Raw genomic sequence first — 21929 nt, 5'->3', positions numbered from 1 at the left:
TTGGTGCCTCCCGCTTGACAGCTTCCGGCGCAATAAACCTTACGGCGCAATAAGCCTTAATGCTATTTATGTTACATAATCCGATATTATTAAATAATAATTGTACGTAAATAAGCAGCAGAATAATTAAGATGAACAATGTTTAATATTACCTACTAAGTTTGTATTAAAATAGGTCAAGATGATTGTATAAATACCGGCGGTTAGCATATCTCGATTGCATTCGTATTCTACCCACCGTAACCTGTACTAAAGAGAATATAATATTTCGTGTAGATGTAAATTGTCTCAATTGTCGCTGCCACCCTGAGGATCCGTTTATACTTCAGAAGTGGGATTATGCCAGGCCCATACATTGACGGATTTGAGACCGCTGAGAAACACAGGCGATACAAAATGCGACGTGTCACCCAAACCGATGCGGAGGTTATTCCAACGTTCCGGCTGGATGAAAAATCGAGCAACGTCAAGGGATGGCTGCACAAGATCGACCAGTTGGAACACGTGTATGGATGGGACAACAAAGACCGCCAGTTCATCATGCAGATGTCTTCGTGGGTCGGCTAGAGAATGTGCGATACACCGCAACTATACTACACATCTGCGACTGGCTACCACATGGAGAAGAGAAGGTGCTGTTGCTCCAGTTGCAAGAGGGACTGACTTTCAACCGAAGAAATGTTACGCCTGCCGAAGAGAAGGTCGCGCTGCGAGGTGTGCCATCGCCCGGGATACACGTCGGCCAGCTGATGGTATGCGGCCAGCTCTTCACACCCAAACGTGAGTAATGTCTTATTTACAACATACAGCATATGCATAGATTTGCACAAAAAGATAGTGTTAATAATGGCTCTAGTCTCATTGCATACATAGACACGGGCAGCAAATTAAATAATTCTGTGTGGCATATGCTGATAAGTTAAAAAATTCAAGATTAAGTTTTCCGTGGTTACAATGAAAGGTTTTGGAGGCGCATACCCGTCGACCTCTTTAGGAACGTCCCCCGTGAATGTTCATATAGACAATATTATTGTGGCTTTGTGGAAATAACGAATTACGACATCGCTGATATAGATTTAATAATCGGAGAATCATGATAAATCAACCTATTATCAATATCACAAAATTCTGTTAAATTCGTGGGTAGTAGTGGTACTTTTAATAGTACTCTTAGTGAGATAAAATTACATGACAGACTTGTCGAATGTATTTAGGACACAGCTGTATAATACCACAGTAAAGTGCTGCTTTGGTACAAGTTTATCTCAATATTAACACTAATGAAGCATTTCTTGTGAATTCTATATATTTTGAGCTGGGCTGTATGTCCTATTATGGGTGGACTTGTAAGGTCGAAAGATTGCTTTTTAAAAATAATTAATATCTGAGACAAAATCATTGAATGGAAACATAATTGATTAATAAGCACGCGTGGAAATTATAACACAAAATAAAACTACTACAGGATAGAGGCTGCATAAGTTATAAATAAAATCTGTGTGATGTACAACTGATAAAATCTGTGTGATGTACAACTGATAAAATCTGTGTGATGCACAACTGATAAAATCTGTGTGATGCACAACTGATAAAATCTGTGTGATGAACAACTGATAAAATCTGTGTGATGCACAACTGATAAAATCTGTGTGATGCACAACTGATAAAATCTGTGTGATGCACAACTGATAAAATCTGTGTGATGCACAACTGATAAAATCTGTGTGATGAACAACTGATAAAATCTGTGTGATGCACAACTGATAAAATCTGTGTGATGCACAACTGATAAAATCTGTGTGATGCACAACTGATAAAATCTGTGTGATGCACAACAAACAAAAGGTGTGTGATGTACAACAAACAAAAGGTGTGTGATGTACAACAAACAAAAGGTGTGTGATGTACAACAAACAAAAGGTGTGTGATGTACAACAAACAAAAGGTGTGTGATGTACAACAAACAAAAGGTGTGTGATGTACAACAAACAAAAGGTGTGTGATGTACAACAAACAAAAGGTGTGTGATGTACAACAAACAAAAGGTGTGTGATGTACAACAAACAAAAGGTGTGTGATGTACAACAAACAAAAGGTGTGTGATGTACAACAAACAAAAGGTGTGTGATCTAAGATAAATAAAAGTCGTATGAATTAGATAATACAAGATGTAATTACTGCTTAAACATGTGAATTTCAGGTGCCAAACACCAGCGACAAAGCAGGCGCCAATAGCAGCGCTGATCGCCGTGGGACACGGCATACACAGGATGGCCGAATGTTATCGAGCAACACTTCCGGCCTCACATAGTTAAATATTTACGAACTTAGGAAATATATAGAACTTATTATTGTCTTATAATATAATTAGTAATTTCATAATCAAGTAAATAGTTCATTCATATTTCTTTATACTTATAATATTTTATTGGTGCCTCCCGCTTGACAGCTTCCGGCGCAATAAACCTTACGGCGCAATAAGCCTTAATGCTATTTATGTTACATAATCCGATATTATTAAATAATAATTGTACGTAAATAAGCAGCAGAATAATTAAGATGAACAATGTTTAATATTACCTACTAAGTTTGTATTAAAATAGGTCAAGATGATTGTATAAATACCGGCGGTTAGCATATCTCGATTGCATTCGTATTCTACCCACCGTAACCTGTACTAAAGAGAATATAATATTTCGTGTAGATGTAAATTGTCTCAATTGTCGCTGCCACCCTGAGGATCCGTTTATATATATTATCCGAAATTCAACATGGAATCAAGTCACAAATCAATTTAACTAATGCTTGCAAACAATATATAAAATATTAATTATGTACGTTGCGATTCAAATAAGATGACCGTCATTTTGAGCAGTCATTTTAAACAACATTTCGTACCTAGGCATAATCCAATCCAGATGTTGTAACAAAGACAATAGTTTTGCTTGACAAAATCATATCCTTGGCGGTTTATAATTTTATATAATATATTTATGATATAAATTATATGAAGTGAATATAGTTTGTCATAATCTTATTAACAAAATAAATTTGACAGCCTATATCGGTTCAAAACCGATAATATGAAATAAAAGTCATTGAGCTATAGTAAAAGAATTATTCTAGTTATCTTAATTGTGTAGTGTTCTACGTGAGGCACAATTTTAAATGAAAAGATTATCCAGCTGTAAACAACAAATTATAACTTAACAACTGATCACGGTAGCGCTAACGTAGCAAGTGGTATAATCTTTATATATATATATTTATATATAACGGCCGTCTGGTGTGGTGGTAAGTGACATGGTCACTACACAAGGGGGTCGCGGGTTCGAATCCCGCCAAGGAAAGATATTTGTATGATAAATATAAATGTCTTTTCCAGGGTTATGGATGTATATTAAATATATGTATGTGTATAATAAAAATCTTACATTTATTTCCGTTATCTGGTACCTGTAACACAAGTTCTTTACGAACTTATCACGGGACCAGTTAACGTGGCGTGATTGTTAGTAAATATTTATTATTATTTATTATTATTATTTATTATTTATATTTCTTCTGTGCGTGTGTTTGTCACTGAGCTCCTCCTAAACGGCTGGATCGATTTGAATGATTTTTTTGGGTGGCACCCTGAATGGTTTAAATTCACAAATCAGCCCGGCAGATGGCGCTGCAGTCGATATCTAGGTTATTTAACTATACTACAACTAAACGGCTGGACCGACTTGAATGAATTTTTGCAGGACAACGTCTGTCGGGTGAAGTATGTGCAGAGTTGAAATTCCTTAAATAAGGACTCTGGGCGCTATCTTTGAAATTAGGCTCATTTAGACATAATTTCAATTAGGTTTCCTTGCATACTTCACTGTCGTATTAGTACAGTCAGTCGATCATTTCTCGTGACCCGTTCGTGATATAAATCGATGTTTCTGTAGGTTGCTGTATGCCATTTTAAACGGACATAAGCTAGATAAAATAATCGAGACGCCTAGAGTGTTCTTGAACTCCTGTTTTTAACGAAGAACCTAAACAGTTCGTGGGATTTTGAAAAGGCGTACAATGAAATCAAAACGATGAATAAACTATATTTGCTGGTGGTAGGACCTCTTGTGAGTCCGCGCGGGTAGGTACCACCACCCCGCCTATTTCTGCCGAAAAGCAGTAATGCGTTTCGGTTTGAAGGGCGGGGCAGCCGTTGTAACTATATTGAGACCTTAGAACTCATATATCAAGGTGGGTGGCGGCATTTACATTGTAGATGTCTATAGGCTCCGGAAACCACTTCACACCAGGTGGGCCGTGAACTCATCCATCCATCTATGCATTTAAAAGCAAAAAAATTGTTTTGTGGAAATTAAGACCAGTTTAGGTTTTAAGGCATCGCCTTTCGCTTCTATTGTCTGCACATCGATAGTGTATACATAGTCCATTGAAATGTTACAGGAGCTTTGCATTTTTTAGAGGACGCAATTTTATTTTTGGGACATGTGTGGGGGGTCAATAGAAGCTTAACCTCAAGTTAGTGGGGTCGCCACCCTTGCTTCTCCCGGCTGCCATCTTGGGAAAAGGGGTGAAAAACTTTTTTCGCGATATCTCGGAAACGATGCGTCTTACAAAAAATTGTAGTCATAATTTGTAGCAAATTGTTTTGCCTACAAATATGTTTATATAACTTTTTGCCCTAAATTAAAAATTAAAGAAGTTATAAGCAAAAGAGTGAGAGCCCCTAAATCACACATCCTCCAAAAATAAAATATCGTCCTCTAAAAATGCAATATTCGTTCCTTAAATTGTAACATTACAATGGACTAACACTACACTAATTGACGCATATAAAATACAATCGAATATTTAAGCGGCACGTCATTACGACCACTAGTGTTCCGCTGAGATCATGTCAATCATAATAAACTCTTCAAGATAGTCTTCAAGTTTAGATTCACAAACCACATCACTTACGATCAGAGCCTTTCTAAAACCAGACATTACCGATTTAGAAATAATGAATTAAATATTTAAATACTTAATCTAAAAAATATTTTTTTTCTATTTTCGGTTGATTTGTCAAAATCTGTATCTAAAGAGAGAGAGAGAGAGCAAAACCCAAAATTCGTTTGTCACTTTGAAATATTATTTGAAACGCATAGTACACATTCCTTTATTCACAATAATACTTAATACTAAATGTAATGATAAGTCTGGAATCACTAAAATTTGAACTCCTTGTATTTCTTCGCATGTTTTGAGTCCGTGTTCTGTTGACGTTTCCTTTTGTTCTGTAAAAAAAAATATTTTACTTTCCATCAGCGAGTTCTCGTAAACTTTATGAGACGGGTAAGTTATTATTATAATACGTTTTAATGATCCATCCCAACGTGTTTGATTACAACTCGAATCAAGGTGATAGTTATCATGAGAATTCAAATCTAACTATAAGACTGCGCGTTGCGGTATCGGCGATAGGGAGTAGGGTTGCCACCTTTTTTTTGCAGATAAAGTACATTTATTATTATAGATAGGAAAAAAGAACATAGTATTAAAATAAAGTACAATGTATTTTTAATTATTATTATCTTTAAATACGTATTTTTTATTACAATTGAACAAACTAAGAAAACGAGTGCTTAGGTGATGTAACGTTGGCGAGTGACGACATCGATTGAGCAATCGATGTATTTCGGTTACAAAAAAATTATGTGGTGTCGTGGGACACCAGGTAGGAACGAAATTCCTTCGGCTAATGTAGAATCGACACAAATTGCAAAAAAAATCGTGCTCAATTTTATGTAGGTTTTCTTGATTTTTCTCTTAAATTTTGCTGATTAGTTTTTATTTAAGTATATTAAGGTATTTAGGAAATTCAGTATTTTAGGAAATAATAAATTACGTAAAATAGAAAGAGAACGTATGAGAGAACGAAAAGAAAGAGGGAGAAAGAGAAAGGTATTATACACTACTCGCTTGTGTATGCGACTGTCGCGCCTGCGCACGTCTCATTTAACGGTTTTATTCCACGCACTTTTTTCCACGGATTTTTTCCACGCACTTTTTTCCACGGATTTTTTCTTACGGTTTTACTATCACCTTTTTTTCAGTTCGGTCGCGCAGCAAAATCCCTATCCCCTCCAAGCCTGCCGTAAGGAACTTCGTTCCAAAAAATACATATGACTAGACTTTTCAAAATCCCTAAGAAACCAAATCATGCCAAATAGAGTACATATTTTCGTGTACCTTATTGTTGACATAAAGTATAGAGTAAAAATACCTAAAATAAAGTACGGGTGGCAACCCTAATAAGGAGCGACTCAGCTGTGTCTCTGGCATTGCTCACCTTCTGCCTGGCCACGTGGTCCGCGAGCATGTCGGAGAGGTCCTCGTGGGTGTTGGGTCGCTGGTCACGCAGATGGCGCTCGTAGCGCGCCGCCACCGCCTCGGGCTCCAGCTCCAGCTCGGACGGGTCCAGCGTGACCTCCACGCCGCCCGCCGGGCCGTGACCCGTTGAGGTCGCGCCAGCTCGCTTCACTATGCACCACATAATATTATTACACCCTATTCTTATCCCTATAGTTCGTTCGCGTTAAGAATGCAGTGAGTCACCAGTGCAACTGCGAGTAAAGATGTATTCACAGTGGTGTAAAATTCATACAAATTATATTTTCAAAGATTAAGTTTAATGAATTTAAAAAATACACTTAAAAGTAAAAAATCAAAATTCAGTCATTAATATTTTAATGGTATAATATAATAATCCGAGCTCATGCATTATTTTGTAAAGTGTGGTACGTTTAAATGCTGGAATATCTTCATCAGCTTCACAAATTGTCATAATTTTATTTAATGTCGGATTTTCATTATTTAAATATATTGAGTGTACTTTTTTCTTATCGCACATTTGTCTAATTCAATCATAGACAATTCATAAATTTATCAACTGCTCAACTGTGAACTTGATCTTGTAATTTTAAAAGATTTGCGAACAATGATGACTCACTGGATTCTTAACGCGAACGAACTATAGCTTAAAATTAACCTAAAAATGACCTTACACAAATACAAAACATTATATTATAAGAATGTACTTGTTTAAGCTAAAATTAAAAGTGCCGATACCTCAACTTCAAAATACACGCGGGATGGGATTCGTTATACATATAAGTTATGATTTATCATGACACATAAAGTTGAAAGGCTTAAACCCGCCTAATTCCTAAAACCCCGCAACTAATTCAAGTTTTTTTTTTAAATCTACATTTACTGACAGATTCAATCAGAAAGTATGCCCGATGTTTCATCTTCAATTTATATTCCTACATAGTATAGTTTTATAACATTGTTCGCTTATGACATCTCATTAACTCTATTTAAACCCATCCTAAAATAATAAATACAAAGATGAGTTTGTATGTTTTCTCGTAACAAATACTCAATAGATTATCATGAAATTGTGCAACAGACGTTGACAGGGATGTAGAGCGTAACATGATGTATCTTTTAACTAGAAAAATAATATGTCTCTGAGAGTCTAGATCTCTATCACATTAACGCGAACAAAATCCTGTTTAAAATATAATTATCAATAACTAGCTGTACCGCTTCACTGGGCATTTTAATTAACATTATTATTTATGGTGGTCATTATTATTAGGAAGTCCAACACTCATATAAATATTAGCCTATCCATTAAGTACATGTATTTTCTACATGGATACCAAGTTTCAAGTCAATCAGATGCATGGTTCAGTAGTTATAACGGAACATCCGTAAAAACTACTGTAGATTTATATATTAGTATAGAAGTATAGATATAGATGAGTGCACTGACCGGGGTTCGTTGCGTTAATGTCGTACACGTGCGTGGACGCCATCATCCCCGATGTCACCCCGACGCGGCGCTCCGGCAGTACTTGGTACAGAGCCGGAGTCTCTCCTCTGGAAAAATATAAAAAAAAATATTTAAAACAAATCCAAGATTTTTTTATTGCTTCACATCTGCAACGTAAATGCGCCACCCACCTTGAGCTATAAGTTCTAAGGTCCCAGTACAGTTACAACGGCTGCCCCACCCTTCCAACCGAAACGCATTACTGTTTCACGACAGAAATAGGCAAGGTGGTGGTGCCTACCCGCGCGGACTCACAAGAGGTCCTACCACCACTATTTTTCACGACACGACTCTATTGTTCGTGGTGTTGATGGATTCCCAAATCTATTCGTGGCGTTCAGATTGGCATTTAGATTTAATGCTAACGTAGTGCCAATTACGTACGACAGGTGGTGCGCGGGTCGTTTCAACAAATAGATTTATTTTAGACATGTGGGCATAGTATAGCAGTAATATTTAAACAGGTCCCAACAGTTGTAACATCCCCTTAAAATTTCGAACTTACTTCTTCTTCTTCTTCAGTTTTTGGCTCCGGCACGGTCTGTGCATTAGCCAGCGTCAAGTAATACGATTTTTATAATTCGTCGTTTTAATTATTTACAGTTTATGAATAATAAAAAACGAAGGAAACTTAATCAATTGAAATTAAATGAAATGGGATGAAATATAATCTCAGTAAAATGGTGGTCGTTTACTGAGACTTTTTCAGTGGACTTTTTGGAGGATCCCGAGATACGTTTAGCAGCTTTGTTTCATTTTCCCAGATTAGTGCACTTTTACAGATACTAAACAGTTAATAAACCACCGTTATGACACGTTTAAACCCGAAGAAATACTAAATAGACAAAATAAAGCAAATCACACAATTTCACACCTCGCGTTCCCGCCAAAATTACGAATTTACTCAAAACGAATTACCCGTCAAGATCGGAGTCCAGTTTCTTTTTCCTGAGTTCAATGCTGTCGGGAGTCTCGAGTCCGGGCGGCACGGAGCTGAGTCCGAGCGGCGTGGCGAGTCCCTCCGCGGGAGTGCCGACCCCGCCCATCTCTGCCTCGCCCTCCTCGCCCGATTCCTCTGTATACATACATTCAAGACGAAATCATTTCACCATTTTCATTGCAATGTTATTCTACTTTGACAGATTATTCGACATGCGGAATTATTTTCAAATATCGCACTAACAATTAATTAATGACTTTATGACTTAAAGGTCTTAGTTACCAGGTCATAAAATCACTTTAAAAAAATTATTAATGATTTCGGTTCAAAGTTGTAGTACTCCGAATCGGGAAGAAAGAAATAGATTTACATTAATTGTATGAATTCGTGAAAAATTAATGAAATTTTAAAACGTATTTTTCTTATTATTTACATATAACAGCTGTGTTTCTTCCACAGGAGAAAATCGCCGGATCCCCATCCGCGCAACGGGTGGTTTATGTGGGAGTTGAACCTCACTAAAAACTCCTGCCGCTCACAGCCGGCGCCCTACCCCGGACCAGGCCGGAGCCCAGTCGGAGTTATTGAGACGGCGGGACAGGGTTTACGTAGAGCATTTCATCCATCCATCCCGCCGTACCCCAGACGCCGGACCGGCGGTCGTGTCGCCGGCGGGATGGATGTGATATGCTATGGATTCCCACGGTCGACGGGCCGGCAGCCCACCTTGAAGGGTAAAAGGCTATTTGGTGTAAGCGACATTTATCTTTGTAATTAAAGATGCGTTTTATTTGATATTAGCATCAACAGTTCGATGTGTTTATTTGGACTTCAATTAAGTTTACTCCATTCAAATAGCTGAAAAAGTTTGTTTTTTATGATATATTTTCCCAGTTTAAAACTTTAAATGGCTCTCCTGTAAATTTGCGAAATGTCGCTTCAACCAAATAACCTTTAACCCCTCGATAAGGGTTGTCAGGGTTGAATATTAATTTATTATTAGTGCGATATTTGCAAATAATTCCGAGAGTTCCGCATACGTGCAACCAAAGAAAAAAAAAGCAACCAAATACTGACCCTCCTCCGACTCTTCTTCTGATTCAGACTCCAGTTCGCCCCACATTGTCCTGTCGATGTCCACGTCTTCGCCGTCCTAGAGAATTAAGGTTAAACAATAAATTACATTAACATTATGTACTTATTATGAGATAATTCATTTGTGCATTTCAATTTGCAATATGAGGTATCACTTGATTGAGACTTTAGTCTTGTATGTACCCAAAAGAGGGTAGGAGAATTCTCGTTATGATATCTGCAGGTTCTGGTAACCATTTAATATGAGATAGACGGTCAATTAATTATTATGTAATGTTGACAATTATGAGATTAATTCAGAAAATTATTCAGAGATTTACATAGGACATTTAATATGAGTTTATTGTAATATTTAATAGGGGAAAGAAATGAAAAAAAAGGAATCATCTTTGAAAAAGTCAAAGTTTCTACGGATATGTTGACAGAGTTTGAGCCTTTTTATCATTGCCACACGACATTACTATTTCATCCGCAACATAGTATAACAAAATTCATCAGGTTTGAGCCCCGTGAGCTCACTTACTAGGTAAGGCGACGCTGATATAGCCTCTCAAGGCTATCAGCAAAGGAGGATTAAAAAAAAAAAGTATGACAAAGTCCAACTCACATCTTGTCCACTCGTCTGATGTCCGAAGACATCTCCGTAGAGCGGTTTTCCCATTTCGTCGACGGGCGGTTTGCCCCACCCCCCGGCGTGGTAGCCGAAGGCGCACCCCTCGGGTATGGGCGCGTTAAGGCCGGGGATCTTGAGGTTCGGGTACGAGGGCGGCGGCCCGTACCGCTGCTGCGCGATCAGCCACGGCGGTGGTACCTTAAAAAATTTAATTTAACGCCCTTCGTTAGCAAATATTGTATTTAATAATCTATACTAATATATAAATCTACAGTGGTTTTTACGGATGTTCCGTTATAACTACAGAACCATGCATCCGATCGACTTGAAACTTCGTATCCATGTAGACAATACATGTACTTAATGGATAGGCTAATATTGATATGAGTGTTGGACTCCCTACACTAGTTGCGCGGGCGTTAATGATGAGAATCTTTGTGGGGGTGAAAACTAATAATGTTAATTTTAAATGCCCAGCGTAGCGGACGGGTACACCTAGTTAAATATAAAAATGTTTTGAAATTAAAATATTTATTACATAGCTATGTAATGTTTTCACTTCAGAAATATTAAAGAACAATGGCAATTTTTTACCTGAATGTTTTAAAAGGCGTCTAAGATTAAGACATAAATGAAACTTCATCATTTTATTTGCTCGTTTTTTATACGATGTTAGATTTACGTGGCAAAGCCACGAAAAAATGTTAATTTAATAAGCTTTTAATTAGATTTTTGTGTACTTCCGGTTTAATACATTTGTAAAGGATGGCATTTATACTATTGGCACAAAAAAGCAATATTTTTTGATAATTAATAATATTCAGTATTTAAAATGAAAATAATAATATTAATTATCCTTTGTTACAATTAGTACTTAATTAAATAACTAAATATGTAATAGTAATGGCAGCACTGCAGATGAAATGATTTTTACAGTATGACAACTGACATAATGCGCATCACTGTGCCCGTCCATAAGGCTCGTGAGTGGAAGAGAGAGGGAAATACTCGCTTCACCGCTCCGATTTTTTATGACCCAAACGTCCCAAACTGCATGGACAAAATAATTCTACTAGGTATAGTAAATTAGCTTTGCAAGCCTTCGTTTGTCGCAAATATGTGACTAATTCGTTCAAAAGGTTAAAAGTACCTATCTCTGACACACATTTTTACACATTTACAAAGAAGAAAGAACACACTATATAATATGTATATGTACCTAGGTAGCTCTGCAATTGCTAAGGGTACCTACTCGAGTACTATTAGAGGTGTATCCTTGGTTCATCTATGATAATGAAACTAAAAATGTTATTTAAACATATCGTTTACTTATTTTTTCAATTTGTTATAGTCCGTGCCTACAAAAATCAGAGACATCTCTTATTGATAGATAACCTCAAATTATAAAGTAAACATGTTGATATCTTTTTTTTGTGACTTTCTAATACCAAAAATATTTCTGATTAAGCTTAAGCTATGTTATTCCTATCGTTTTAGTATTTTTTTGTTTCAAGACGCCTCAAATAGATATCAGGTAAAATGTTGTATAGAAAGCTGCCATTGTTCTTTGTTACTGGGAAATTTATTGTAATATTTCAATTAACTTAATACCATTTAGATTCGAATAAATCAACCAGGGGAATTATTAATTACATTTGAATAAAATAATCTGTTTTATATATTATATTTCGAGTAACAGGGTCAAATAAACTTAGCACAACTTTCCGAAATTTTTACCCCTCACAGACTGGTACCGTCACCCTGCCTATTTCTGCTACGAAGCGATCATACGTTCCGATTGGTACTGCCTAGACGTTGCAGACAGCTAGTATTTTGAATTTGGTCTCCACAATTGCGGGTATTATGAATTAAGATGTTATCCACAACAATCGGGACTTTTTGGCGGGAACCCGAGGAGTGAAGTTGTGTGTTTTGTTTTATTTTGTCTATTTAGTGTTTCTTCAGGTTGAAATGTTTAATAACAGTAGTTTATTAACTGTTTAATATCTGTGAAAGTGCACAAATGTGGAAAAATGACACAAAGCCGCTGGACGTAACTTCTCGGGATCCTCCAAAAAGTCCACCGGAAAAATCTTAGTAAATGACTACCATTTTACTGAGATTATATTTCATATGTTTTTTTAATGACTCAAATTAATCATCTTTATTTCATTTCACTACATGTTATTATTTTTCATAAAAATAAGAATTTATATTAAAATAAGATATGACTTAAAGGTCTCAGTTACCAGGTCATAAAATCCCTTAAAAAAAAAAATCAACAACAATCCGACATCATTGAGATGTTCACGTTAATGATACCTTCTGTGAGCCGGGCCCGACGGGCATACCGAGAGCAGTTCTCAGTTCTTCGGACAGATCTCCGGGCTTCTTCTCGCGCAGACGAGTCTCGAACTCCTTGCCTTCGTAGTACAGATCTCCGTGGATTGTCATACGCGGTTTTGTTTGCCATCTAGAAATACAAAAATATGAGAATCAAATATGATCCGAGTATATTATATTATTCTGAGTCCGCGCGGGTAGGTACCACCGCCCTGCCTGTTTCTGCCGTGAAGCAGTAATGGGTTTCGGTTTAAAGGGCGGGGCAGCCGTTGTAACTATACTGAGATCTTAGAACTCATATCTCAAGGTGGGTGGGGCATTTACGTTGTAGATGTCTATCGGCTGCGGTAACCACTTAACACCAGGTGAGCTGTGAGCTCGTCCATCCATATAAGCAATAAAAAATAAATAAATAAAAAGTCTTCACAAATATGCGGATGCGTTCCTAAATCGTTAATATAATTGTTATGAAACTTGGTTTCAGTGCTATTTCTATTTTATTTATTATTTTTATTATTATATTTAATTTTCTATTATAGTAATATCAACGAGCGACCCGTGTTTTCTAGGGCAGTGTGTATTAATATTATGGTTGCATTAGACTATAAAAAACAAAAGATTCATAACTTACCATTTCTCATGTAGAATTCATGTTTCACTTCTGAGCCTGTCCTGAGGTAAAACGGACCAGTTCTTACACTGGTGTATATAAGAACAGAATGTTTTTCTGGTCCAATACGAAAGAATTTAAGATATGCAGGGAGAAGCTACACTAATGTTTTAAAGTGTATTTAGTTTTATTATCCGAATTCTAGGGAGACCGGTGTGGATAGCAAGTCGGTTTACCATGTCAGTGTTTATCCAATGATAAATACTAACCAGGTGTGACAGTTTAAAAAAAATTGAAATTAATTTTAATTCTATCTTCTATCTTCACACTTACAATTCAAATTATTCTCAGATAATTTAACTCACTTGAAAAAGGCATCATGCAATTTCTGGTAGTCAATATCGATCTTGCCCAATTTTGGTCTAGAACGTTCCCTCATCTTCGCTTTAAGGGTTTTAGTCTCTTCTTTGTCCTGCAGCGATGCTCTCATTTCCATGATTCCTGTCTTCTTTATAAAGTCCGGTAGATCGAAGGGAGGTTTTTCTATACCGCGTTTTCCTTGCAAGTACTGCAATATAAGAACATATTGTTTTTTTTTGTTTTTCCCTAACAATATTACTCTAAGATGGAACTATTTTTAGTACTATGAATAAAAACTTATTAACGAATACAAAAAACTTAATAACAAATATATTCTAATTTTAATATTTAATTCTTTGTTTCTGTGTCTGTAACAATTAAAAGCAAATCAGAAAATTTGTTTACCTAAGAATTCAAGCTATGACAACGTGAAAATCTTTCTACTTGTTTTCTGGAGTCTATTTAGTTTAGTTGAATTAGTTTTGATAGCGTTTCTTTTATCCTACTCACCTTCCTCTTGTAACACCAATGTCTGGGTACTTGGACAGTGTTCCTGTGTGCCTTTAGCTGGACCAGTAGTTTGGGATCCCGCGCGGTCACATCGTACATTTCCACGACGTCGGGCCGAGCCACTAGCTGCTTCAGTTCGGCCACTGACAAACGCGACAATTTTTTTAGTTTGCGTTTTGATAGGCGCTCCTTTTCGTCGGCTGCGTTTTTCTGAGAACATTTGTACAATACAGTATGTAGGCGACACATATCAATATTTTAATTATTTATTTAGTTACATTTAGAATTATGTGTTTTATAACAGTGTACATGTTTTCATTGTTAATTATGATTCACGTTTATTTCTTTAATAAATACACGAGCGCACCCGGTCGTCGACGATGGTTTGAAGAACTGTGACATTTTTTGATACAGTCAGTCGGGCAGATACATCGACACCGCGCGAACGACAATCGCGCTCATACCTCAGTAAAATCTCGTCTTTTATTTACATCGCCTACACAGTAGTTTGCTAGCAATTATATAAAATTTTCGTGAAAATTTTTAATTGTATTTAATATGTTTATTGAATCATTAGTTTAAATTCTGATATATATATTAGCATTTCAAAGTTGCTGTCAAAGGTAGTTATAGCATTTCAAAGTTGCTGTAGGTTAGTACAGTAATTGCAATGCAGTGTAAAATGTTGTTAAATCCAAATGTGGAACAAATTTATTAGAAAGTTTTATGTTTTTATGACTTAATTTATCGTTATGTATGTAGAGTTGGTAATTTTAAGATGAATTTGGTTATTTACATACCTCAGCTGCCTCATCATCCGCTGCGAACTGGTCCTGCACTTTATCCTGATGTTTTGTTGGTTTTGGAGCATCCATACCCTCATCTTTGATCGTCTCTTCCTTTTTCTCCGAAATTTTAAATGCTTCCAGTATCCGATGGAACTGACGGTACATTGGTTCCATTTCATGAAACTGTATGTTTTCTTGCACGTATCTGATTAATTATGTTTAATATAAGTATTTAATATGTAAGTTAAACTATCCAAAATTTGATGGTACGCAATTTGAGATATTGAAGGATACTTTTGGACCATTCCCAACTATAACTTAAGCAAGCTTTTATTTATTTATTGCTTAGGTGTGTGGACGAGCTCACAGATCACCTGGTGTTAAATGGTTACTGGAGCCCATAGACATCTACGACGTAAATGCGCCCCCCACCTTGAGATATAAGTTCTAAGGCCTCAAGTATAGTTACAGCGGCTGCCCCATCCTTCAAACCGAAACGCATTACTGCTTCACGGCAGAAATAAACAGGGTGGTGGTATCTAACCGCGCGGACTCACAAGAGGTCCTACCACCATTTATTACGCAAATTATAATTTTGTGGGTTTGATTTTTATTACACGATGTTATTCCTTCACCGTGGAAGTCAATCGTGAACATTTGTTGAGTACGTATCTCATTAGAAAAATTGGTAGCCGCCTGGGATTCGAACATCGGTGCATCGCTCAACACGATCTTCACCGGGCGGTCACCGGACGTCTTATCCTTTAGGTCACGACGACTTCAGCTACTGATTCCTATACGCGCTTGTCAAATGAAACCATATTCAAACGCAATTATTTTATTATTATTTACCAAAAAAGTTTAACGTTAAGCAGAGAGCAAACCGCGGTCAGAATAATTGAAACGACACAAGTGAAAAAAAAGTGGTTTTCAGTAAACGGTAACAGAAAATAAAATCTTATATTGCAATTTAAAATATAAAAGCTTTTTTACACTCACTCAATATCTGCTTCTTTTTCATTTTCTTTGTCACTGGATCTCTTTTCTTCTTGTGCGTTGTTCTTTGTCTTAGACTCTTCATTGCGTTTCTGTTTAGCCAGCTTCTTTTTCTTTTTCTTTCTTTTGTTTTTATTGGATTTGCTAGCTTGGGACTGAGGAAGTAAAATGAGAATTAAATAAAATCTTTATTTCTTAATCTTGTAACACAAGTAACATATTTTTTAAAAAACAAAAAAAACAAGTAACATATTTTTTGACGAAGCATGTTGCTGATAACTTTATTTCTGTAATCTGACGAAGCATGTTGCGGATAATAACATGTACTTTTAGGTTAGGAATATTGTGTTCTTTTTTTTTTATAATTTAATAAAGATTATTTAAATATTTTTTTAAAAAAATACTTAAATCAATATTATGAATATGATGATGAATTTTCATATACATACACAATAGTATTTACGATCATTGAGTTTATGGTTTTCGGATTATAAAGTCTGGGTCTTTGCTTATACTTACAAAAGATTTTAAGAGAGTTAGAGATTAAATGTATATCTTTTATTTTGTTTTTTTTCTACACAATATTTTTAGTCAGACTGTATATAAACAGTATCTATAAAAGAATAGGAAATGTATGAAATATTCTTCCGGTTTTCAAAGTAAACTTGCTTGTATGCAACAATATTCAGATCATAAGCTTAGAGAGTAATATGATTGATATCATATGAATAATATGATACCTAGTGTTTATCGTTCACACCTGAAAAATAAGGAAATTTCAATATTTCTAATTCAATGAAATATGTATCCTATTTTTTTTTAAAGGTTGTTTTGCTTAGTGATAACTAATATATACTTTAATAAAAAGTACCTCTTGTTTGGAAATTACTGGTGGCATAGGTGGATCAGGAATGTTTTCATCGTCGGACTGTTCATCCTCTTCCACGTCATACTCCGTACTGATTACGGGAGCTGGCGGTGCTTCCATGTCTTTTTGCACATCTGTATAGGGGCAAAACATCATTATAAGATACTGTTTAATGTGCTATTTTTTTTATTGCTTAGATGGGTGCACGAGCTCACAGCCAACCTGGTGTTAAGTGGTTACTAGAGCCCATAGATATCTACAACGTAAATGCGCCACCCACCTTGAGATATAAGTTCTAAGGTCTCAAGTATAGTTACAACAGCTGCCCCACCCTTCAAACCGAAACACATTACTGCTTCACGGCAGAAATAGGCAGGGTGGTGGTATCTAACTGTGCGAACTCACAAGAGGTCCTACCACCACCAACAAGGTAAATGTGCTATTTTATATACAAAATATATAACTTTATAACTGACCCTCTTTTACAAAATAGAACTCAAAGTAAAGTGCTTGTTTGCCAATGTAGTTACCTCAATTTTTTTCAGAATGTCTATAGGATTGTTGAAAGAAAAGATGTAGGGAACATTTTGGATCTTAAAAGAGCAACATATACTGGTAGTAGAGTATGCTGTGAGCATGCACTAGCGTGTACCATCACCTTGCCTATTTCTGGCATGAAGCAGTAATGTGTTTCGATTTGAAGGGTGAGGCAGCTGTTGTACTATGAAATTTAGACTTATAATTCATGTCTGATGTTGGGTAGTGGCATTTATGTGTTGATGTCTATGGGCTAGTATTTTCTGCAGATGTTGCATGATATAGGTATAGTTAAAGCTACAGCTACAGTTTTACAGTTTACATCAGTGACCAGAAAAACTGTAGCTGTTCAAAACATTGAAAGCAATAAAATCACAATTAAAATTTGAAATTAAACCATAAAAATGTTCAGTGTGATAAAAAAAATTAATATTAAATATGGAAGTAATTTAGATTGCCGTGATAGATATATAGAGATACTGGATAAAACAATAAAGGCTGGGCTATTTTCATTTAGGCTAAGAAACATAAATTTAGTTAAGATGGATGTTTAAGTTTACAATCATCATAATTAGTAATAATGTGCTCAGACTTTTAGAAATCCCAAATAGTTATGAATTTGTAGTCATCTCCTAGTAAAAATGAAACTTAAAATCGATTACAGACATTGATTTGGCTATTGACAATGATTAACTATAAAAATAACATAGAAATGATTAAGAAGAGAGTATCGGTATGTTTTGTCTTTCATTTTATTATTCGTTTTTTGTTTCATTATCAATAATAAGTCCATTGAAAAAGAATACATTTTTAAACACCTAAGTGAATTAAATCGGGATGGCAGTTCTAAAATACAATTGAGTCTTCAACCATATATAATGGTGGTGGCTTTCATGTTGTGATGCCAACGGGCTCCATTGATAGTTTAATAATGTGTGGGCAATGGCTTGTTCACCAATCTATAAAATAAAAAAGTTACCTGTTTCTTTATCTTCTTCACTACCAAGAGCTGCTTGTCTTTGGTCTTTGTAAGCAAGAGCTTCTTCCAGAGCCTTTGGGAGTACTACACCTCCAGCATTTCCCTGTTTATTTTTAAATTCTTCTGGTGTTTCAATCTTCATGGTCAAGAGTGATGGCAGAGAAGAATGTTGGTCAGAGGATAAATCTTCTTCCCCATCTTCTTCTTCTTCTTCATCATCATCATCTTGATCATTCCATCCTGGCGGACCATCACTCTGCATTCCCCACCCAGGCCCAGGGGGGCCAGGTGGACCAGGTGGACCAGGTGGTACAGGACCTGGTGGTCCATCCCATGGTCCCATAGGTGGTCTCATCCCAGGTGGTCCCATGTCCATATTTTGATTATTATAATTATTCTTATTACGCATCATATTTGGTGGCATTCGGGGTGGACCCATTCCTGGAGGTCCCATTCCGGGAGGACCCATTCCGGGAGGTCCCATACCGGGTGGACCCATACCAGGAGGTCCCATACCCGGGGGGCCCATTGGAGGTGGACCCATTCCAGGCGGCCCCATTGGCGGTGGTCCCATTCCCGGAGGCATCATTCCTGGTGGAGGTGGACCTATTCCCGGCATGTTTGGAGGTCCACCAGACGAGCTAACAGGTGGTGGTCCAGGCGGACCCATTGGTGGAGGCCCCATGGATCCCGGTGGCGGTCCCATAGCTCCTGGTGGCGGTCCCATAGTTCCTGGTGGCGGTCCCATAGTTCCTGGTGGCGGTCCCATAGTTCCTGGTGGCGGTCCAATGGACCCCGGTGGCGGTCCCATAGATCCCGGTGGTGGCGGCATCGGAGGAAAGTTTGGCATCCCCGGTGGAGGCCCCACCGAAGCATTGTTATTCGTAGATCCGGTCCCTGGTGGACCATCCATAGCTAATTCACAGTACTGCTATTGAATTCACTGTATAAAATAGACTTTTAACTACAAAGGTATGATTTAGTTAGTGATTATTAAGATCTATTCATTTATAAATTTACAGTAAAAAACAAAACTGATTTGTTTGAGGTTAACGCGGTTGACAATAAGTGTCAACATACCACAGAGACTGTCTTGTCTATGGTATAATGTGGAATCTATGTGCTTAATTATCTATGTTAATTATAGATAATACTTACTGTTCTTTAAGTCGTCACTTTTTCGGTTCTTTTTTGGCCTTTGGTTTTAATAAAACTTGTGAAGGTCAATTTGACAATCGTCTTCTATTAGAACTATCGATTTAACCACAAAAAAGGTTTCCAAGTAGATAGTTTCCGAATAAACAGTACTTAAACATATCGAACAAACCTCCCTTGAATTGTATTTTCTCTTAATGCTTAAGGACGAACGAGCTAACAACCCACGTAATGCTAAGTGCTTAAAGAAGCCCATAGACTTCAACAACGTAAATGCCGCCTTCCACCTTGGGATATGAGTTTTTACATTTTTTACAATACAACGGCTGCACCACCCATCAAACCGAAACAAATTGCGTCACGGCAGAAATAGGCATGGTGAGCCCGCATACACCTGCGCGGACCGACAAGACCCTTCCAGCCCTAGCACCAGTTAGTACCACCAGGAAGTAAATAATTATACTATTACAGATCGTACAAATTGCGTGCGCACACTGAATAGTTTTTCTTTGCAAATAGGCACTGTCCTTGTGATAGCACTTTCATTGAGCCCTGTGTGAGCATGTGATGAGGAGAAGATATTTTCTAGAGAGAATATATCTTCTAGATCAAGGTTATAAGTAAGTAACTACTTAAATCACTTTTATCTCAAAAGGTTTATGACCGTAAACCAAGTTTAATGCATTGAAAGGTAAAAATTATTTTATAAAACTAGACAGTATAAGAATTATTGTAAAAATCCCATCACCTTCGGATTGTTCATTAAATTTTTTTTTGGTGACCTATTGCTAGTAAACACAAGCGGCTATGTTTGTTTCGCCGAACTTGTATGCGAGTTCACGTGGCCTAGCCTATAGTCGGATTTTTAATTAGACGAAGCCAGCTGACAGTAGCTAATGTCACTTTGTGAAATAATGTTGCTATATTTAAAGTAATAGTGATGCGTTCAGTTCTCATTCAATCACATAAATGAACTTGTGAAGAGTTAATCATTAATTTCAAACTATAAAAGAATATTATTTATATTTTACAATAAAATTGTATTAAAGTGATCCAATATAATAATATGTTACTAGTAGTATGTAACTACAATCAGTTTTTTTTATTTTCATTACCTATGTACCTATAATTGTTATATTTTATACATCTATAGTTTCAACTATATGATGCATTGGAAATAGGACAGTCTTACAAGCTTCCTCGCAATGTTTTTCTTAATGTTTAAAACACTCGGTATTCAGTACAGGTAGATACCATAGGAACATAATGTTTCGTCGAAAACTCGTTGGTATGTACAAAGCACGGCTAAAATTCGAACCCCATGCCCGATATCGGCAGTTCGGCACACTAACTATTCACTAGACAATCGAGGCAATTTCATTAATTCAGGAGTTTTTTCAATCGTTCACTTTGTCACAACACTATTTTTATTTCTTCAAAAACTGACAACACAGTAAACGTCAGTTTACTTCGTCTAATAAAAAATCCGACTATAGGAGACTTTGCGAGCATCAGCCCTAGCAAGAGCTGTGCTTCGCTGAATCTACCATCGAATCGGAATTGCGATTCACGCGTTGATCCGCTTCGACAATGTTGGCACATCAAAGAGCTTCTTTTTATCTTTGCAGTAAAGTTGAAATTGAGTAACATTCACCGTAGTATATTTAAAATTTGCAGAAGCTTTTGAGCCTTACGTAGAATCTAATAATAAGATTCCATTTTTTGTTGAATTTATTGATTTAAATAAGTTGAATAAATCTAGTAATGTCTATCTCGTTCTGACGCTTTTACCAGAATGAACAGCGTACATAACAGCACTTTTTTTGTATAAATTTAAAGCTGCCGTCGAAAAATTGAAACAATTAACAAAGTAGTTTTAATTAAGACGTCGATTTTTATCATTTTTAATCTGATTTACATTGTTGACACTATAGCTACGTTTCATTCGTTACAGCTTATTTCGGAAATAAAAAGCTAGTAAACCAAGAAGAGGGCCTCAAAAAAATTAACGGATTGAATCGGATAAAATGCGCCATGGGAACTAAATAAGGGATTTCGGATTTTATGACCTGGTAACTGAGACCTTTAAGTCACATCTTATTTTAATTTATATTCATATTTTTATGAAAAATGATATTATGGAATGAAATGAAATGAAGATGATTAATTTGAGACATTAATCAACTGGGATGAAATGAAATGAAATGAGATGATATGGGATAAAATATAATCTCAGTAAAATGGTGG

General features: G+C 36.5%; 1 protein-coding gene across 1 annotated transcript; it reads right to left on the bottom strand.

Annotated features, from left to right (window-relative positions):
* Positions 1-5115: 5115 nt before the first annotated feature.
* On the bottom strand, positions 5116-20513 carry Sf3b2 (splicing factor 3B subunit 2). The gene is made up of 13 exons (XM_089738345.1): positions 18528-20513; positions 17015-17145; positions 16147-16298; positions 15160-15352; positions 14360-14569; positions 13855-14057; positions 12859-13009; positions 10531-10734; positions 9906-9981; positions 8807-8963; positions 7829-7935; positions 6338-6528; positions 5116-5282 (listed from the first exon to the last, which is right to left on the bottom strand). The coding sequence occupies exons 1-13, from the start codon at positions 19438-19440 to the stop codon at positions 5214-5216; spliced, it is 2757 nt and encodes a 918-aa protein (XP_089594471.1). The 5' UTR covers positions 19441-20513; the 3' UTR covers positions 5116-5213.
* Between the last annotated feature and the right edge of the window lie 1416 nt (positions 20514-21929).

The sequence above is a fragment of the Bombyx mandarina genome, chromosome 25 (genome assembly GCF_030267445.1).
Source record: "Bombyx mandarina strain Sakado chromosome 25, ASM3026744v2".
NCBI lineage: Eukaryota > Metazoa > Arthropoda > Insecta > Lepidoptera > Bombycidae > Bombyx > Bombyx mandarina.
This window is presented reverse-complemented; position numbering and strand designations above follow the sequence as displayed.

What these genes read in the sequence shown, in the direction of transcription:
- Sf3b2 (XM_089738345.1), bottom strand. Translation starts at nt 19,440, where the DNA reads ATGGATGGTCCACCAGGGACCGGATCTACGAATAACAATGCTTCGGTG. An exon ending in CAGTAATTTCCAAACAAGAG is followed by an intron (nt 16,299 to 17,014) that starts GTACTTTTTATT and finishes TTACTTCCTCAG; the next exon opens with TCCCAAGCTAGCAAATCCAA. An exon ending in ATTGGTGTTACAAGAGGAAG is followed by an intron (nt 14,058 to 14,359) that starts GTGAGTAGGATA and finishes CTTATATTGCAG; the next exon opens with TACTTGCAAGGAAAACGCGG.